This window comes from Hyperolius riggenbachi, chromosome 3 (assembly GCF_040937935.1).
Source record: "Hyperolius riggenbachi isolate aHypRig1 chromosome 3, aHypRig1.pri, whole genome shotgun sequence".
Lineage (NCBI taxonomy): Eukaryota > Metazoa > Chordata > Amphibia > Anura > Hyperoliidae > Hyperolius > Hyperolius riggenbachi.
Window position 1 is genome coordinate 40,595,140 of NC_090648.1, and position 16,308 is coordinate 40,611,447.

The 16,308-nt window shown below is 48.1% G+C and overlaps 1 protein-coding gene across 5 annotated transcripts in view; it reads right to left on the reverse strand.

The window, feature by feature from the left end:
• The window catches only part of KCNAB3 (potassium voltage-gated channel subfamily A regulatory beta subunit 3), a 169,639-nt gene that overhangs the window by 51,366 nt on the left and 101,965 nt on the right, over positions 1 to 16,308 (reverse strand). For 4 of the 5 annotated variants that reach the window (XM_068274011.1, XM_068274012.1, XM_068274015.1 and 1 more), the window contains exons 3-7: positions 10,152 to 10,189; positions 9,944 to 10,023; positions 4,151 to 4,195; positions 3,992 to 4,036; positions 2,504 to 2,559 (exon numbers count right to left, since the gene is read on the reverse strand). In XM_068274011.1, coding sequence (XP_068130112.1) covers positions 2,504 to 2,559; positions 3,992 to 4,036; positions 4,151 to 4,195; positions 9,944 to 10,023; positions 10,152 to 10,189 — 264 coding nt within the window. The remainder of the gene's footprint in view (positions 1 to 2,503; positions 2,560 to 3,991; positions 4,037 to 4,150; positions 4,196 to 9,943; positions 10,024 to 10,151; positions 10,190 to 16,308) is intronic. The other variant, XM_068274013.1, reaches the window with a different exon arrangement.

Genomic DNA, 16,308 nt, shown 5'->3' on the forward strand with positions numbered 1-16,308 from the left:
TTGTGAAAAGTGTTACAACGCAGAAAAACAATATTTTACCAAGACTTAGGGTGGCCACTAATGATCCAATCTTTTTCATCCAATCTTACCATTTCTATGTAATATAAGGTAACTGCCTGAAGTATCCATTCAGTATATTCACTCAATTTACCCTTATACTACATAGATTTGGTAAGATTGGATGAAAAAGATTGGATCATTAGTGGCTACCATTAGGTTTTTACTGTGAAAAATCAATATTTTTCCAAATGAAATTCGCGAAAAGCGCAAAAAAATGGAAAAATAACACAATGAAATTTTGATCAAGAATTGAATTTAACATTATTTGCGCAAAAAAAAAAATAACGCAAAAAGAATATTGCTATTTTCACTCATCACTGATATAGACATAACCTGGACTATAATATACTATACACCGACCCCCCCCCCCCCCCTGCTGAGGAGGTTGTAATAGGGAGACATGAGGGAATTGTAAACCATCCCCCCTGTTCTGTTTTACGCCTGTTACTTCAGCGTTCAACATATCATGTGGCAAAAACAATCCCTGAGATCTGCAGTGCAGCAAAATGAAGACTAAACACTCCAGTATCGCATAGATGTTTTATGAGGAGGCAGCTTGTCAATGCGCTGAAAGCCACTGACTCGCTCAAAGCCTTCACAGTCCAAAGAAAGCAGATTGTCTGTTCAACAGAGGAGCGGATCTGCCATGACGCAGCCTGAGGCGCTTAATTCAGGCGGCGTCATGGCTGGGCATGGCGGCAGCGGGCAGACCTGGAAGTGCTGCCCGCTGTTCTCCCACCGCTCGCTGGGCTTGATTTACTAAACCGTTATAACGCAAATATCACACCTTATCAAAGACATCACACGTTATCAGAGTTAACATGCCTTATCAGAGTAACATAGCGAGTGCTACAAACTTCTGCCTGCTAATTGGCAATGGCACTCATCCTGCCCTGAGCCCCTGCGGGTTCATAGCGCTCGCTGTGCTACTCTGATAAGGCGTGTTAACTTTGATAACGTGTGATATCTTTGATAAGGTGCGATATTTGAGTTATCACGCTTTAGTGAATCAAGCCCACTCAGCGCTAGCTCTCTCATGCACTGCTCGCTCGCCTGCCACATTCTCGCACCCTTGTCCGTGACTCGCTCGTCCGCCATTCACTCACTCGCCGGAGGAGCCGCCGCTGAAGAAGGGAAGACCGGGATCCGTTGCTGGAAGAGCCCCAGACACCACCAAGGACAGAAGGCAGAGCTGAAGTGGAGGATGGTGAGTACAGAGTATGTCTACCTATACTGGGGCACCACCTATTCTGCTCTATCAGGCTACCTATACTGGAGTGACCTATACTTGGCTACCTATACTGGGGGAACCTATACCAGGCTACCTATACTGGGGGCACCTATACCTGGTTTCCTATACAGGGGCACCTATAACAGGCTAACTATACTGGGGCACAAATACCAGACTATCTATACTGGGGGCACCTATACCTGGCTACCTATAAAGGGGCACCTATACCTGGCTACCTATAAAGGGGCACCTATACCAGGCTAGCTATACTGGGGGCACCTATACCTGGCTACCTATAAAGGGGCACCTATACCAGGCTACCTATACTGGGGGCACCTATACCAGGCTACCCATACTGGGGGCACAAATACCAGGCTACCTATACTGGGGACACCTATACCAGGCTACCCATACTGGGGGCATAAATACCAGACTACCTGTACTGGGGGCACCTATACCTGGCTACTTATACAGGGGCACCTATACCAGGCTAACTATACTGTGGCACAAATCCTAGGCTACCTGTACTGGGGGCACCTATACCTGGCTACCTATACAGGGGCACCTATACCAGGCTACCTATACTGGGGGCACCTATACCAGGCTACCCATACTGGGGGCACAAATACCAGGCTACCTATACTGGGGACACCTATACCAGGCTACCCATACTGGGGGCATAAATACCAGACTACCTGTACTGGGGGCACCTATACCTGGCTACCTATACAGGGGCACCTATACCAGGCTACCTGTACTGGGGGCACAAATACCAGGCTACCTATACTGGGGACACATATACCTTGCTACCTATACTGAGAACACCTTTAACAGGCTACTATACAGAGGCACCTATACCAGGCTAACTATACTGTGGCACAAATACCAGGCTACCTGTACTGGGGGCACCTATACCTGGCTACCTATACAGGGGCACCTATACCAGGCTAACTATACTGAGGGCACCTATACCAGGCTACCCATACTGGGGGCACAAATACCAGGCTACCTATACTGGGGACACATATACCTTGCTACCTATACTGAGAACACCTTTAACAGGCTACCTATACTGGGGGCACCTATACCTTACTGACAGTCACTTCATATTCTTGAGAACACAACTTTTGCAACAAAATAAATAAATGAATACCCCTGTTAGGCCATCATTCACTTAATCAGCATTTATATAATAAAGCTCAGGTCTCTCACCTTCAATGATATGTTTCCGGGACAGACCCCTTTCAGTCTCGGCTCTTGAGGGATGACAATAGGTGGATGAGGAGAGAAATAAAAATTGGGTTATAGTTTTGTTTTCCTGAAAAAAAAATCCCAACTGTAAGAGACCAGATTGTTCAGCTTGCAGATAGATGATTGGGGCTGTATTGGCCTTCATCAGCACAAGATAATAAATTGGATATAGCTCTGTATTTAGCTCTATGGGTACAACTTGTGAGGGGGCTGTTCGATTCAGAGACTGCTCAATTTGGGCTGAAGACGATAATTGGAGTGTCGGTAATATCCCTGGCACTTGATACATTGTGGCAAGGGGTAGGGCGAGTAACGAGTGTCCCACCTATTCCAGATGCCATCGTTGGAGGTCGGGCTGATGCAATGATGTGGTGGTCCACCTCAAGCAATCAACCAAGACCCACACCCAGCATGGCATCATTGCCAGAAATTTCAGAGGTCCTGGTGAATATAGGAAAGGCTTTGAAGGGAAGGGGAGCCCACTTTGCTGTTAAAAGGAAAAAAAAACTGGAAAGAGTAGGAGGGCTCTTAGAGACCTTTCACACAGATAAGGCAGGCGTGGCACTATGGTGCAGCACTGACTGATGTCTGATAGGCAGGATGGTGCAGTGGTGCGTAACTCACATAAATGTGTCCTGTAGTGCACTTCTACAATGCACCACAATACAGCTTGATGTATTGTCAGGAATGGAAGGAATCATTGTTAGAAGATGGTGATCTTCTGAGAGGAACTGTCGGTGAGGTAAGTATGTAATATTCATTTGCAGGTACTTCATGTGTTTGTTTTAAAGGGATACCTAAGCCTGGCATAAAAAGTAAGTTTTACTCACCTGGGGCTTGCATCAGCCCCCTGCAGCCCCCCTGTGCCCTCGCAGTCACTCGCGGATCCTCCGTTCCCCCGCCGCCAGCTAGTTTTGTTTTGCCGACAGGCCTGGTCACGCGTAGCCTTCTTCTCATTTCCGTCCGCAATAGTTGCTGCTGCAGACGGGAACGCTTAGAAGACGCATGGCCAGGCCTGTGCAGCTGCAGTGAGCCTGTCGGCCGAAAACGGAACTAGCTGCCGGCGGGGGACTAGAGGCTCCGTGAGTGACTGCGAGGGCACGGGACGGCTGCAGGGGGCTGGTAGGATCCCCAGGTGATTAAATCTGATTTTTATTAAAGGTTTAAGTATCCCTTTAAATATTTTTTCTCGGTTCAGGTTCTTTTTAATTATCTATATCCACGTGTAATTCAGGCTTTGGCGATTTCCGGTGGCCAGTAATTTTAATGTAATTTTGGCTCCGGCCATTTCCGGCGCTCAAATCAGTCAGGGAACACGGCTACAGCCGTAATTCACTTTACAGCCTGTGGTGGCGCCCAAATCCTGGCCTGCTGCACTGCACTCAAATTAGCTGTCTTGCCCCCTTGTGGCCGTTTCCCCACTTGTTACTTCTAGGCATAGATACTTACTGTCCTCCCCAGTAGATTTTGGTTGTCACCACATAACTGGAGCGCCTTCAGAGTGAAAAGAAGAAGAGAGAAGCATTGATAGCAGATAATGTGGAGGGTACATGGATTAGCATGACAAATATAATTACACTGGTTATGTGCAAGGGATTGGAATCTTACCGCCATTCCTTTTTCTTAAGGATATTTCCCAGAGTCCTCTCTGCCCTGTAAAGGAAGCCCAAACAACACACTTAGAAAAAGAGCAGGATCCGTATTTAAAATCAACATTTCCAAACTCTACCCCCCCCCCCCCCCAACAGCACCTTCAAACAAAATGCTTTGCTTGAAAGCTGCTAGTGCGCGGGGAGCCTCTGTTGGTTGCCTAGTCCAGAGTGTGTGGCAGTAAGAAGTCATATATACCTGTTCTGGACGACTCCTTCTCTTCCTCCACCAGCGTCTCTGAACTTCCGGCAGGTCCTGATCACATGATATGGCATGTAATCAGGATCCAGGAGACCTTTTGAGCATTACAGCGCCACCCGGGGGTGGAAAAGGGGTGATGGAAGGGATGGAAGAGACTCTTCCATCGCCCTCTTCCACCACCAGGTTGCGCTGTAATGCTGACATGGTCTCCTAAACACCAATTACATGTCATATCATGTAATGCGGAACCGAGAAGACATGTCAGGACTCGGGGCCGGGCGGAAGCAGAGGCAAGAGAGGCTCCAGCCTCGGGGCGCAGTGTAGGAGGGGGCACACAACTCACTCAGCTATCATTCCCTATTGTGTTTGAATCAGAAAGAAATAAGAAAAGGGGATACATGACAGTGACTGCAAGCCAGATAACTAGAGATTAAGGTGTTGGGGGCCCTGGGCTGCCTCTTAGTCTAATAGCAATCAGTGTGTGATGGCTGGGGTGGGAAGGATTGAGGGGCTCACTTTGGTGTCTCAGCCTTGGGTGCTGGAGGACCTTGTCCCGGCTCTGTCAGGACTTCCGCCATGGTGGAGGAAGAAGACGATCCAGCCGCCTGGACAGGTATGTATGAGAGTTCTCTGCCGCCGCTCTACCCTGCCGCCACATACCATGCCGAGCCTGCCAGGCTGGGGAGGGCACACTTCCCCAGCGGCAGAAAAAATTTGGCCCTGTGGCCCTTTTTGGCTGCTAAAGGGTTAACTAAGCATGAGCCACTCTTTATAACTCAACAGGCCAACATGACTACAGTTCTCCTAGCTGGGATCAGTGCAGGTTCTAGACTTCCCGCTGCTTATGAGGACTCACAGCAGGCAAGCTCTGTGCTCCCCAAGTCAGACAGAAGCAGCAGAGCAGAGGGAGAGACTGAAAGAGATCAGCTGAGTGTAGAGCTGATGCTGCCCCCTACAGTCTGCTGCCCTGAACCATGTGATTCAGTCCGCTTCATGGAAGGGCCGCCCCTGGCCGGGATGTGCTAAAAACTGTCTAATGTCAGGTGGTAACATTTTGCAACTCCTTTCCTCTCTTCCACCCTTTCTCACCCCCACTAATCAGCGTCACGCAACACAATTCCTCCCCCTAATATAGCAACTGTGACTGCACAATAACTGGACAATTATGTCCAGATATTGGGGTTAATTCTTGCTGCAAAATATACACCACATCCTCCCCGGTCCCCAGCAATATACTTTGTAAGCAGATCTGGGCAGGGAGCGTAACTCGATTGATTGTATTATTCTGAACACACAATAGCTGGGAATTGGCTTGACGACGTGCCGGAAGATCTATTCCCTCTACCTCTGGTCTGACCTGAGTTTATTCATGACATCACAGGCTACAGGAATAGAAGCGGATTGCTAATCCCGTGTAAGTCAATTACAGTGAGTAACCGCAGGTTCAATACTTTCCTGAGCGCGGGGAGCTGACTGCACACAAAACTCTACTCTAGCTATTGAGAGGCGACGCGGGCCGGCAGACAGGATTTAATCACTTACACTAGGGGGCGGGGTGCGGATCTGTTAGTTTGATGGACTTGAGATGGACGTTCTCTGCTCAATATTTGCAAGAACTGGAAGTGATCTGAGCTTGGCTTTCATCCAGTGCCGAGAATGTCACTAGACTCTAAGTAATTACACCAGGAGCCTAAACGAGATGGATTCTCTAGTACCTTAAAGTACCCCTGAACTGGGATTCAAAATGCCCAAAGCCCATAGTGAAAGGTTGGGTTCTGGGGGTGGCAGGAACCTTCCAGAGGAGATAGAAATAAAAACACAGAGAGACACCAGGAGTCCCTTATGGTGTACAGTGATCTGCAAACTTGGCTCCCCAGCTGTTAAGGAACTACAAGTCCCACAATGCATTTGCCTTAATGAATCCTGACTGTGGCTGTCAGACTCCTGCAAAGCATTGTGGGACTTGTACTTCCTTAACAGCTGAAGAGCCAAGTTTTCAGATCACTGGTGTAGTAGGTTAAGGTACCTTCTTAAAGGATACCCAAAGTGACGTGTGACATGATGAGATAGACATGGGTATGTACAGTCCCTAGCACACAAATAACTATGCTGTGTTCCTCTTCTTCTTTCTCCACCTGAAAGAGTTAAATATCAGGTATGTAAGTGGCTGATTCAGTCCTGACTCAGACAGGAAGTGACTACAGTGTGACCCTCACTGACAAGAAATCCCCCTTTTTATCTCTTTCTTGCCCTCAGAAGCCATTTTCTGCTAGGAAAGTGTTTTATAGTTGGAATTTCTTATCAGTGAGAGTCACACTGTAGTCACTTCCGGTCTGAGTCAGGACTGAGTCAGCCACTTACATACCTGATATTTAACTCTTTCAGGTGGAGAAAGAAAAAAAGGAACACAGCATAGTTATTTGTGTGCTTGGCACTGTACATACACATGTCTATCTCATCATGTCACATGTCACTTCGGGTATCCTTTAAAGGATACCAGAGCCAAAACCTTTAGGGGAAACGGGGGGAGCAGGCATGTATGGGGAACTGTCCTGATGGCCACCGCTCCCTACATTCTCCGGTGTTCCCCTCCTTTCTTATCTAAAGCCCCCTGGCAGCCTCTTCCGGGTCACCAGAGTTGGGCTTCAGTGTGCAGGTGCTAGCCCGGGAGCGCTGTGCGCATGACGCCAAGATTACGTCATGCGCAGAGGGCTACCGGCCTAAGTCGCGTGCTGAGGGATGCGCCCAAGCCAAGCTAGCGCCTGCACAGTGAAGCCTAACTCTAGCAACCAGCAACCTGGAAGAGGCGGCTGGGGGGCTTGAGATAAGAAAGGAGGGGGACACGGGAGAATGGGGGAATAGTTGGCCATCAGGATAGCTCCCCATACATGCCGGCTCTCCCGTTTCTCCTTAGGATTTCGGCTCTGGTATACTTAAAATAAGTACAGTAAGTCTGTAGAGTGATGAGGCCAGTTCACTCTTGTTTAAAAACGTATCCGTTCAGGGCTTTTTTTAAGCTCTGCTTAGTGCAGGAAAAAGTTCCTAAAGTTAAAAATAGTATCCGCCTCCACTTGTTAACAAAAACCGATTGCGCTAAAGGGGACGCAAAGTCCTAACTTTGCACATTTTCCAGGACTGGACCGGAAAATGTATGCAATGACAGTCTACAAGAATGGAGAGTGTCCGTTCTCACTACGCTAATCGCTGCGTCTGCTTTGCCCACTTCGATCACTGCTTTGATGTAATATGTGCCCCACCACCAATCGCCACCGCTCGGGCCCTGTACACAGCCTGGTGGCCGGCCGAAGCTCCACTGGGCTGCAAAAGACCAGTGGGAATCCTCAGCACCAGGGAGGATTCTCATTGGTTCATGGTAGACCAAAAGAAATTCTCTCAATTGCCAGGGAGAATTGGTCTTTTGTCTCCTATCTGCCCCTACTAGCCTGTTCCCTTTCCTACCCCGTCACCCCGTTGTCTCTCCGCCACGCCGTTGTCTCTCCTCCCCTCCCCACAGAAACAATACACGCCACTGAGAACAAAGCCGGTGATTTTAGTGCTGGGCATGGAGACCTGGCACTCACTATGCTATAGATATACAATCAGCGCTGCAGCCAATAACCCAGCGCCCAAATTACCCCCATGGCACTTTGCTGGACTATAGCTCAGGATTGACCAACTCCAAGTTCCTCAAGGGCCGAGGTCCTCACACATTTTTGGCACAGTTCATGTTAGTTTATAGGAGTGACTCAGGAAAGGTTTTGTTCATCTAGTAGAACACATTTCTCTATTTCTCAGTCCAACCTAAACACTGGCCTGGATATGGTCCTCCAGGACTGGAGTTGGACAGCTGGTAGAGCTGAACGCCCAACCTGGCACCCAAACTAACCCCCAAAGGCAATTAGCTGAGTGCCCAGCATCAAAGCCGAGAACAGTATTCCAAAGTGAGGTGCAGCACCCAAGTGAGAAGCCAATCGCCGGTGCTCAATCTATCTGCTGCACCAATTTACATTCTGAAAGCAGCACAATTCTTGGCTGAGTGAGAAACACCCTTCATGATACATTATTTCATGACAACGGGTGGAACATGCTAATCATTCCTGTATATCTCCAGCAGCAGCCAGATGGACAACCAGAGCCGCTGGTTTATATAATGGGATCTGAAGAGCTTCTAGAACATTGAGGTAAGTATAAATTAAAACCTTAGTTATTAAAGCACATCTGACCTGGGACAAAAATAGACCACTTTTACTTACCTGGGGCTTCTTCCAGCCTCCCCTCCCCCCCCCCCATAGTCTTTGAGGCCTTTCAGGATCTTTGTGGTCCTCTTCATTGTGCTGATGTCTCACTCAAAAATAATTTCTGACCTAGCTTGGTTCGGGAGCTACTGCTCCTGCACGGTCCCATCTGCATGACTCTTTCCCACCACCGATACCTTTCTGCGTATGCACAGTATATTCTTTTGCAAGCCACGCATGTGCAGAACGCTCCTGATGATAGTAGTGCATTTGATGGAGGCATGTGGATGGGACAGCGCCCCGAGAGGATTCGCTGCCGGGAGACTTGGGCGCAGCATACAGTAGTATGGCTTATCCTGCTGCTGTACAAGTTCCTGGGGGTGTTAAATACTATTCCCCCTCCAGGTCCACGTGGATGGTGGGGAATGATATAATTTGGCTTCCAGCTATTGCTGGCGGCTGAATTACAGTGTTTTAAATGTAACTTCAGCTCCGTCTTCTGACAGCGCCGAAGTTACTCACTGAGCGTCGCTATAGCTGTAATTCCTATTACGGCCTATGGTGGCGCCGGCTGCGCCCAAGTCTCCTGCGCTGCATGTGCAGTGTTTGATGGGACATGGCATGCACAGTAGCCCACAACCAAGCCAGGTCAGAGAATTTTCTAAAGGGGGACAGCGGCACAACGGAAGGGACAACAAAGACACTGAGAGGCCTCAAATACTATGAAGGGGGGGGGGGGGGGGGGGGGGGGGGCTTCAAGAAAACCCAGGTAAATAAGTCTAATTTTTTATCCAAGTTACAAGGAACCACAGGTGAGAGGGATATGCTGCCATATTTATTTCCTTTTAAACAATACCAGTTGCCTGTCTATCCTGCTGGTCTCTTTGGCTGCAGTAGTGTCTGAATAACACTAGAAACAAGCTTAAAGCCAATCTTGTCAGATATGACAATATTGTCAGAAACACCTGATCTGCTGCATGCTTGTTCAGGGGCCGTGGTTCAAAGTATTAGAGGCAGAGGATCCGCAGGACAACCAGGCAACTGATATTGCTTAAAAGGAAATAAATATGGCAGCCTCCATATCCCTCTCACTACAGTTGCCCTTTATTTGTGGGCAACTGGCAGTAGCACAAACTCTAATTCATTAACTTTTTTTCAGCTATCCTCACTTTATTCTGATATGACCCAAGCTAGGGAATGCAAAATGTTGCCACCTAACAGAAAGATTCTTAACAATTCCAGTCCTTTCCCTTCAAGGTTAATACAATAGCTAATGAATATGTTACAGGCGATTGGCCCCAGCCTCACCCCTTACCTCCCCGCAGCATACACCTCCGCAGTATCGAACAGGTTGATTCCATGTTCGTAGGCGACCGTCATGAGGTTTTCCGCCATCTGGTGGAAGACAAATGGCCAGGATTACAAGTCTCCGGGGTCACACCATATGTCCCATCCCTGCTGCCGTACATCGCCCTGACAACCTGAACCCGCCGCCACCACTTGTGTCCTTCTGTCACCCTTACCTCATCCGTGATCTGAGAGCCAAACGTCACCCAGGTACCTGCAGGAGAGGACAGAGCAGGGAGGACACGTTACACAGAGACACTCGGGCAGAGGTGACCAGAACACACAACACAAACATACTAAAACACGCCTAACCTGAGAGGGACATGGAAGCTGATATATTTTATTTCTGTCACTTACAGTAGGTAGCAGAAATCTAACATTACCGACAGGTTTTGGGCTAGTCCATCTCTTCATGGGGGATTCTCAGCAAGGCTTTTATTCTTTATAAAGACACTCCCTGAAAAAGATTTATACAAAGATGCCGGCCAGCCTCCCTGTTCACCGTACACTTTATTGGCAGTTGGATGGAGCAACTGCTATTCACTAATGCCTAATACACACAATGAGACTTTCTGGCAGATTTCCTGCCAGATACATTATTTCTAACATGTCCGGTCTGATTTCCGGTCAATGTTTTCAATTTTCCATTCCCTGCTATGGAAAATCGATTGGAAATCAGATGAGACATGTTGGAAATAATCAATCTGGCAGTAAATCTGCCAGAAAATCTAATTGTGTGTATTATTCCTAGTACACACCAATACACATTTCTGTTAGATTTTCTGTTAGATTTTCTGTAATTAGATTATTTTCTGTAAAGTCCTGGTAGAGACTGGTCATTATCTCTGGTGCATTGTCTTCTGGTTATCTCCTGCTGAGTAGAACCAGGGGCGCTTTTAGGCATAGGCAGTACAGGCCATTGCCTGGAGTGCCATTGGTCCTGGGGGTGCCATGTTGCTGGATTAAGCTCTGCCCCTGAATGAAGCCCCACTCCCAGACTAAGTTCTGCCCCATGCAGGGCTGGCGCTACCATAGAGGCAAAGGGGGCAATTGCCCCAGGGCCCCAGAGCTTGTAGGGGCCCCCAGTGGCTACAAGAGGAAAAAACATTAAAAAGACCTTCTAGTTTTTGAGAAAATCGATTTTAAAGTTTCAAAGGAAAAAAAATACACATTTAAAAACCCGCCGACTTTAACGGTTAATAGCAAATCCACCTTAAATGCCAGAAACGCTAAATTTGCAGGATATGTTAAGGAGATCATTGGGAATAAGAGGAAAAAACTATTTTTCAAAAAGAAAACCTTATAGTTTTTGAGAAAATGGATTTTAAAGTTTCGAAGGAAAAAAGTATACTTTTAATTGCGGTAAATGTCACTTTTAGTAGCAAACCTAACGGTAGTGTAATTTTACATGTATCAAAAGAAAGAGCAATACATTTCCTGACGGGGTTTCCAGGGGGTCCATACGCAGCCGCAGCGCTTTGGCCAGGGATCGCTATACTGCCGCAATATGGCTGTATGAAGTTCCCTGGCATTTTTTCCTATTTTCATAATTTTTTTTTTATGTTTACAGTGTGGGAATTTTTTTTATTTTTTTAATTATGTGGGGTCCCCCCTCCTGAAACTTTTTAACCCCTTGTCCCCCATGCAGGTTGGGGTAGCCAGAATGTGGAGCTCTGACCGATTGGGGCTTCACACCCTGACTATACCAGCTGCAAAAAGGTCCCTTAATGCCGATTTTTGTTCCAGGGTATCTATTGGGTGCGCCCCCCAGGTTTATTTTGCCCCGGGGCCCCATTGTTCTATTACTTGCTTCTGCTGCATCTGCTTAGCGTAAGTTGCAGGCATCTGCCGCTGTGTCCCTCTGTGCCTTCTCTGCCCACATTACGTGTATTTTCTGGTGAAATGCTGCCCGCATTACATATTTTCTGGTGAAATGCTGCCGTGTTTACGTGTATTTCCTGGTGATAGGGTGGCGCAATAAGTGTAATTTCTGGTGAAGCACTGCCGCATTACGATTATTTTGTGGTGAAACGCTGCTGCATTACGATTATTTTCTGGCGAAACGCTTCCGCAATACGTGTATTTTCTGGTGAACTTGCCCCATGTGGTTGCCGGAGTAACGTGGCTGCATGTATCTGATGTCACACACATGCTCACGTGCATTCCCACAACCACCTGCGGCACATGTATGGATGGCTAAAGGGGCCCTGTACAAGCAGTGAACAAGGACAGGTAATGTATACTGTAGTGGGCACCGGGGGGGGGGGGGGGGGGAGCACACTGGACATTAGGGGGGACAGGGTCGGCCGGTCGAGGTGGTGGATACTGCATCACAAGGCCGATCCCCGATCGATCTCAGCTGGGAATTGATTGAGAATCGGCCTGCGGTGTATAGGCAACTGACAGATCTCTCTCTTATCAGAGTCGATAAGAGAGAGATTTGTCTCTTGGTCAAATCTGCCCATCATCGCTAGAACTGTGGCTACCTTATGGTCTTTCGATCCAGAGGTGTAAATCGGGTTTTCAACACCCGGGGACAGACAGTTTTTGTGCCCCCCCCCTACCCACTTCTGGACAAAAAGGGGCGTGGCCACGGAACAAAATATGGTCATGTTATGGGTGGAGTCCAATGTACAAATGCTGTATATGTATAGCCATACGTGCCCCCTTCCCACATTTAGATAGCCAAATGTGCCCCCTTCCCACATTCAGATAGTTTGAGGTGCCCCTTTTCGATAGCCAAATGTGCCACCTTTTAGATAGCCAGATGTCCCGCCCAAAGTTAGCCATATGTGCCCCGCCCCCCCTTTAGACAGCCAGATGTGCCCTGCTATTTCTGCTGCTATTAATACGTCTGCACTCCTCTGCAGAGGGAGGGTGAGAAGCAGGGACACTTCAGGCAGCCAGCAAACCTCCTCTTACATACATGGGGATGCAGCAAATGTGCTGAGCATCCTCACAGTGATGCGCCCGGGGCATATGTCCCTCGTTGCCCACCCACAGCTACGCCTCGATGGCCTGGGACTGAGCACCTGCCATCCTTTGTGTTTCTTTATTTTCTCCCGCCTGATCTCTCTGTCTCTCTCCCTTCCTTCTCCCCTCATCTCTCTCTCCAGCACCTCCCTTTCCATCAAATTCAATTTCAGAATGACCTTTATTGTCAGGGCCGAGATACATAGTGGCATTGGCAAAGCAAGAGATAGATGGGAGGATATGGAAGGGTGGCGTCCTGGGCTGCGAGGGAGGGACAGAGGTATAATGGGTAAGCAGACTGTGGATATTATCAGATTAGTGTTCATCTGCGCTCCTCTCAGCCTGTGCCATGCTGTGACATAATGTGCAGCAGTTGTCACTGTCGCTACCTCTCCCTCTACAAAGCTTTAATCTAGGTTGAAGTGACTTTAAAGTACACCCAAGCCGAATAGGTACAACAACAACTACACATTTGTAAAGTTCTTTTCTCTCCTGTGCGCCCCAAAGCGCATAAGCTTGTCTGAGATCAGTACATAGTGATGTGTACAGGGGAAAAAGTTATGTGATCATAAATGCCAGACTAGGGATGATCACAGATATGCAAAATGATGCACATTTTTATTGAAAATGGACCAATCAATTTACACCTGGGTTCAAATTGATTGGTCCATTGTCAAACTGCATATATTTGCAGAAAACTGCATAATTTTGGAAGAATTTGCATCTTATTGATCATCCCTATGCCAGACTAAACAAACAGGTGGCTTTTCAGATTTGATTTAACCTCCCTGGCAGTAAGCACGACCTCAGGTCGGGCTATGCCGCGCAGGAGGATTTCTCAGGCCCTGCTGGGCCGATTTGCATAATTTTTTTTTGGTATACACAGCTAGCACTTTGCTAGCTGCGTGTACTTCCCGATCGCCGACGCTCCGCGCCGATTCGCCTCTACCCGATGCGCCGCGCCGCCCCCCCAGGACCCATTGCGCAGCCTGGCCTATCTGCGCCAGGCAGCACTGAGGGGTGGATCGGGACTCCCGATGACGTGATGACGTCGATGACGATTGTCGCCATGGCGACGAGGGAAGCCAAACAGCAAATCCCGTTTTGAACGTGATTTCCTGTTTGCGCTAGTCGCCGGAGGCGATCGGAGGGGGTGGGGGATGCCGCTGCACAGCGGCTATCATGTAGCTAGCGCTAGGCTAGCTACATGATTTAAAAAAAAAATGTAAGTGCTGCGCTGCCCCCTGGCGGTTTTAATAGACCGACAGGGAGGTTAAACATGTCCAGGGTTGGAGCTGTATTGATTACATTTGGCAGCATTCCACAGGGTAGGGGAAGCATGACAGAAAGCTCTGGCTCCAAGGGGTTTTATCTGAACTCTGGAAGTGGTCAAGTTATTAGATCCTTTTGATCTGAGGTTGTAAGAGGTGTGATGCAGTTGTAAGAAATCCTTCAGGTATTCAGGGCCCGGGTCGTGTAGGGATTTGAATGTCAGCATGCCAATTTGGAAGAGGATTCTCCATTTTATGGGTAATCAGTGTGGTAAGCAAAGAATTGTTGCTATGTGGCAATGGCAGGGTTGGCTTGATAGGAGTCTTGCGGGAGCATTCTGTAGTAGATGCAGGTGGTGTAGGTCCTTGTTTGGTAGGCCTGCATAGAAGGGAATGCAATAGTCTAGCCTCTGAAGGAATGAGGTGCTTAATCCTTGCAATATTCCTTAGGTGAAAAAAATCAATGTTTCACATCAGCTGAAATTTGAATCCTGAAGTTTAATTCCCTATCAATCAGTAAACCCCGGCTGCGTACGGTGTTGGAGCTGGGTATGCTGAAATCGAGGCTACAGAGATGCGTGGGCATCAGTGCTGAGGCTTAATGCTCCACCCAATCACTCCCCTGATGTTCCATTTACTTGCAAAAGGCCTCGTTAGCGGGCACGACTTGGCTGAGTCGCCAACCTTAAGGCCACTTTCACACCAAGACGTTGTGTTTTAGGGGACGTTATGGTCGCATAACCTGCCCCTAACGCAACGCCTGGTGCTCTTCGATGTGGACGTCAGAGTGAGCCGCGTTGTGCAGCTCACTCTGGTGTCCGTGATGTTGTGATGCGTACTCTTGGACGCATGCGGCATCACGTGGTCCCGCCAGCCAATCACCGCACAGAGCAGCAGCTCCAGGAAGTTAACACTGCACGTCACAAAGTGCAGTGAATATTAATTAGCCATGTGCCTGGCCGCTCTCCCCTCCTCCCCAACATTACCGAGCATGTGCAAGCAGTCTAACGCGGCTTAGCCGCTTATAAAGTACTGCATGCAGTACGTTGTCTTGACGTCTAGCGTTACACTGTAACGCAACGTGGGCACTGTGAACAGCCCATTGATTTATCATTGCTGTGAGTTGGGGTGCGTTACAGGCTGCTCTAATGTGCGCCTGTAACGTCCCACTGTGAAACCAGCCTTAACCCCAATGGACTCGGCTGCGCATGCGCAGTATGTCTGATCCACTCCCCTTGTACTGCAATCTGGACAAAAGTGTGTGCACCGGGAATGAAGGCGCGAGGGGAGTGCGGTTCCAAGGGGGGTGGAAGAGACATACTTAGTGCGCGCAGCGAAGTACGACCGGGTTAAAGGTTGAATAGAAACAGAGCGTCACCAAAGTCATCAGGTGGAGCGGTAAGCCTCCGCACTCATGGACACACATCTCTCTAGCCTCCATTTAACCCCTTAGCAGCCAATTTATTTAGAGGCTTGCAAGTGATCCAGGCCAATTTATTTTAGCACATTTATTTTTTATTCCTTATTTGTTACAGTTCCTGCTTGTAATTAGTACTGCTGGAATGTGTATTTATGGCCACTTGCCACTAGGGGTCAGTGTGAGACAAACAAGAGGACTTTTGCGTTCAGTTTTTATATTTTCTGCTAGTAGAGAGACATCAAAGCATTCCAAGAATTTACAGCACAACAAGTTCTGCTGACTGGGGCCAAAAGCAGTGCAATTATCTCAAACGAGATAACGATATAGTTAAATATACCTGCTCGGTTCAGGTAACCCCTAACAGATATCACTGCTGTATATTTGGGCTAGTACAGGAGGAAGAGAGCCTCCTCCTCCAGGGTCTCCTGGTCAAAGTGCTGAATGATCTGTTTTTCCTGGGTTCGTATACCAGTGTCAACCGGACTCTATTTCTAGGTCTTTACATGAGGCCAGTTTATAGTCTGCGCTGATTATTAAACTTCTGTGACTTTTTTATAGGACGCCTCCATTCAAATTCAAAATAACCTTCATTCTCTGGACCGGCATACGGTAGATGCTGCAACTGCAAATAAAAGTATTCTTTGACTTTTTCTTGTTCAATCTGGACTC